Source organism: Dama dama, chromosome 24 (assembly GCF_033118175.1).
Source record: "Dama dama isolate Ldn47 chromosome 24, ASM3311817v1, whole genome shotgun sequence".
NCBI classification, from domain to species: domain Eukaryota; kingdom Metazoa; phylum Chordata; class Mammalia; order Artiodactyla; family Cervidae; genus Dama; species Dama dama.
This window is the reverse complement of record NC_083704.1, coordinates 17,540,445-17,544,987: the sequence shown is the minus strand read 5'-3', so window position 1 is coordinate 17,544,987 and position 4,543 is coordinate 17,540,445. Positions and strand designations below refer to the sequence as shown.

The window sequence follows — 4,543 nt, the reverse complement described above, 5'->3', positions numbered from 1 at the left end:
TAAGAGGCCTCCCTTCCCGACCAAAACCTCCAACTCGGGCAGGCCCCGCCGGGAGCCCAGCTAAGACAGAGGGACGAGAGCTGGGGAGGATCCGCTTCTGCCTCCCCCAGCTCCTACCCACACGCACAGCCCCACAGCCCTGAGGCCTCTGCTTACACGCAGGGAGGCCCCGCCATGACCCACCACAGGGCGCGGGGAAGACCGGCCCGAAGCAGCGAGCTCTGTAACGAGCTGTCCTGGAATCAGTACAGTCGGTTGGTCAGGGTGCGGCTTAGAGTAAGGTTTACGGAACTGCACAACCTACATGACCCCCTCCAACAAGTCACTGGTGCGTGTTCCTCACAGACCAACACACACACCGCAGTGAACCCGATGGAGGACACAACCAGCCCACGGATCACCAGAGATGCTCACTCAAGAATGCAACTCAGCTCTTTCCGCCCTCTTTCCGTGCCGCCAGAATGGTGCGCATGAATGTCCTGGCTGATGCTCTCAAGAGTATCAACAACGCCGAAAAGAGAGGCAAACGCCAGGTGCTTATTCGGCCGTGCTCCAAGGTCATCATCAGGTTTCTAACAGTGATGATGAAGCATGGTTACATCGGCGAATTTGAAATCACTGATGATCACAGGGCTGGGAAAATTGTTGTGAACCTCACAGGCAGGCTAAATAAGTGTGGAGTGATCAGCCCCAGATTTGATGTGCAACTCAAAGATCTAGAAAAATGGCAGAATAACCTGCTCCCATCCCGTCAGTTTGGTTTCATTGTACTGACAATCTCAGCTGGCATCATGGACCATGAAGAAGCAAGACGAAAACATACAGGAGGGAAAATCCTTGGATTCTTTTTCTAGGGATGTAATACGTACAAATAAAATGCCTTAGAGGAAAAAAAAAAAAAAGAATGCAACTCAGAGGTGCTGTGCCCCGGCTGCAGGAAATACTAAAGGAATAGGTAATAGGAGCCGAAAGTAAACACAGCTCCTGCTGCTCTCAAGAAGCGTCCCATGGGGGGAGACGTCAACAGCCACCGTTCCCACTGCAAGTGGGATGTGGTGAGATGTCAGTACAGAGCATCAGTGCCTGCGCTGGGGGGTGGGTGCAGAGGAAGCCAGGAACCAGAACGGCGCCAAGGTTTACAGCTGGGGCGGGGTGGGGTTGGCGGGGAGCGGGCAGCAGGGAGAAGTTTAAATGGGCTCAGGTGTGCCAGGCATTAACTAGCTGGGAGCAGTTAGGCAAATCCTTGGTGCCACCTGGTGGACAGCCTCCGTCACTGCAGCACAGACCTCAGACTCCCAATCTAAGAAGCCCTTGAGACCCGTCACTTGAATATTTTCTCTCCTTCTTCTACAAATGACAATTCTCACAAATAATTAATTGGTCATATCCACGTGTTGCCAAACAGGGCTTATAATCAGGTTCATTAAATTCCACCCAAAAGTAAAGAAGCTTGACATCTCAAGATTCATTGCTTTACCTCATGGAAATGCACCATTTCTGTTAGATTTTTTAAAACTGTTAACATAGCTAAAGGACCTCTAATACTACTTTTGAGTCTCATGGACACAGAAATTCCTGCCAGGAACCACAAAGTGTGAATCTTCCACCCATGACCTTCTCACAATATTTCAATAAAGGGGGGTAAAATACTATTCCCAGAAATAAAGAGAAAAATGAACACTTAGTCACTGACTATCTTCTCTGATTCAGTCCTATTTTTTCACAGGAAGTAAACATCTTTAATCTCTCTAATGTAGGAACCAGTCCTACTTGGAAATTCAGAAAACTCTTTTTTTCCTCCCTGATTTTAAAACTTAAAAAAAAAAACTGAAATATTTTAGAGCTCTCTTCTCTGCAGATAACTCAATCTACATAACAAATTCTTCCCACTTTCAAGAAAATTGGAAGACTTTCAGAAAATGTTTCTAGAAACTAGGGTACTGAAGCAGAATGGTTCACCAGATGAAACCCCAGAGACCTGAGGCTTTGCACTAAGTTGCAAATCACAGCCACCAGTATCTTCTTTTTTCATTCATAAAATGGGTAATAACAATCCCCAAATCGTCCATCTCATAGAATAATTCTGAAGACACAAAGACCCGTTAGTTTTAGGAAAAAAATTAGAAATCTGCAAGGCCTATGTGAAGAGTTATTTTTGTAGCGAATGTCATTCAAAAGACAGGAATGCAATTGCATTTGGTACAAAAGATAGTTCTGCAGAGGGACAGTTTCCCGTGGGAAAACACGGAATTAAGCAAGATGAGACCATTTCAAGGTGGACAAAAGGGTTTCAGAAGAAAACAAGTTGGGCACAAATGATGCCCTCAATAAAGGACCCAAGGGCTTAACATGAACCAAGTCTTTAGTATCAGTAAATCAGCAATAATCCTTTTTATATAATATTTAGGTATAAAAATACTTTACAAAGGAAATCCTTGCTGCTGTCAAATTACCAAAAAGCACTGAACTCTTGTCAAGGCTGTAACAGAAACTGGAAATCAACCAGGAGTGACTAGAAAATATAATATATATAACAATCAAGAAGCTGACACTCCTTCACAACCTGAAATCAGGTTTTGTGCATGAGGGCCTGAGCTTGTTTCTTCCCATCCAAGAGACAGAGATGACAATTTGTTCCCCAGCTTACCCCCAACTCCACACACATATAGCTGGGCCTTCATACTGATGCAGTGCCAGAGAGACTGGCCACAAACAACCCAGGCTGAGGCTAAAATAGGTACCTGCAAGACTCAGTTAGGTATTTGGTTATGTTCCTCTAGCAAGACATAAAAAAGACATTCCAAAAATAAAGCAATTGGACACATCAAGAGATGAAGCCCTTAAAATAAACTCATGCCAATCAAGTGAAAGAAAGAGACCGTGATGCTGTGATAAATGGGGACTCCCCAGCTGAGCGGACAGAGGGACAAGAAGTGAGGGAGTCACGGGGTGGGGAGGCAACAGGGGTGTGGCCGCCCTGTGTGCTACCTGTGAAGCCACTTCGGACGCTCAAACCCCGGGAGACCGTCCTTCTCACGCTGGGCACCCGCCCTGCGAGGGGGCGGGAGATGCCAAGCCAGTGGAACAAGCACATCTTCCCAGACGGTCACTTCTACTGAGTGATTTAGGATGGGGGTAAGGAAATGTTTAGCCAATAAAATAATGGATTTCAATTGAGACAGATATGGAAATGAAGACTGCCTAAAGATGAAACAGGAGATTTAAAAAAAAAAATTCCTGATCTCTTCAGCTGAAGCCTCAAGATCCCTGGAGGCATACTTTCCCTTTCTTCCCCCTCCTGGAATTAGTGGAAGTTTGGAAAATAATGCCGTAGAAGGAAAATACAGACAGGTAAGCACTTCCAATAGGACCACCACCCCCACTGCCGAGCCGTCAAATCTGAAGCTCATTTTCTTGCCAGGACAATTATAATCTATGGGCTGGAATCTTTAGGTATGTTTCATTTGCCTGAATTCTATCTCTTCTTGAAATAGGCACATGGCTGACCTAAGCTATAATAAAGGGGGTGATTGTGATTAGAGCTGTCAGATGACTCACTTCTGATAAAATCACTGCCTCTATCTTCCCGCGGGCTCACATTCACTCCAATCCTATGACGCTGCAGTTCTTTCCTACATATTCTAGCAGACATTTCTGCCTGGCTAGAAGGAATCCTCCTCTTGGCCCATTTTCTGCTCTTATTTTTGCACGCCAGCAATTATCACTTGTAACCTCTCCAACCACACCATGTTTCACCTCCTGGCCTTAAGCTTCTACATATGAAGAGCAGAACCATCCCTTCACTGGAGATTTATGAGAGCTTAAAGAACAACGCTGTGAATGACGGGCAATTCTCATACAAGGAGAGACCCAGATTTGGACTTCCCCCTTGACAATTACTAGCAATGTCACTTGGACGTGACCTCTTGAAACCTCAATTTCCTCCAATAAAAGAAGGTAATCCCTACCTGTTTGTAAGAGCTGTTTGTGAGGCATGAACAAAGCTACATACATACCGGGAGGTATACAAGGCCCCTGATAAATCCCAGGTCATCTGCTCCACTGCCTCCAAAGTACATGCATATATGCTTCATTACCTAGATAGAAAAGTAAATAAATACCTTATTTTTATTAGCCACATTCTCCTAAAATAAGGTTCAAAGTATAGTTATAAACAAGAAGTAAATACTAAATGGATTGATTTAAGAAAATAAAACACGAACACTTCTCAGGCTGTCTGAATTGCCACATGTAATTACATGCATCCCCTTGGAAACAGGAATTCATGATTCAAATACAAATTCATTCCTTGAGAGGAACAGACCCACCTTGGGTCTGGCGATGCCATGTCCCCTTTCTCAGCATCACTAAAGGACATGATTTTACTCACAATGATTTTATTATGAATTCCGAGAAAATAACCTGAATTTTCAGCAGTGCATTCAAAGTTTCTACCATCTGGCGCAAACCTTCCCCCCCTTTTTTCAAAGCAACTTTTTATTGAAGTATCGTTGACTTTTAATGTTGTATTCATTTCAGGTGT

The 4,543-nt window shown here is 44.5% G+C and overlaps 1 protein-coding gene across 1 annotated transcript; it reads left to right on the top strand.

The window, feature by feature from the left end:
- Positions 1 to 435: 435 nt before the first annotated feature.
- Positions 436 to 905, top strand: LOC133046191 (small ribosomal subunit protein uS8-like). Its single transcript, XM_061129120.1, has one exon. The coding sequence runs from the start codon at positions 462 to 464 to the stop codon at positions 852 to 854; it is 393 nt and encodes a 130-aa protein (XP_060985103.1). The 5' UTR covers positions 436 to 461; the 3' UTR covers positions 855 to 905.
- The last annotated feature ends 3,638 nt before the right edge of the window (positions 906 to 4,543 follow it).

What these genes read in the sequence shown, in the direction of transcription:
- LOC133046191 (XM_061129120.1), top strand. Translation starts at nt 462, where the DNA reads ATGGTGCGCATGAATGTCCTGGCTGATGCTCTCAAGAGTATCAACAAC.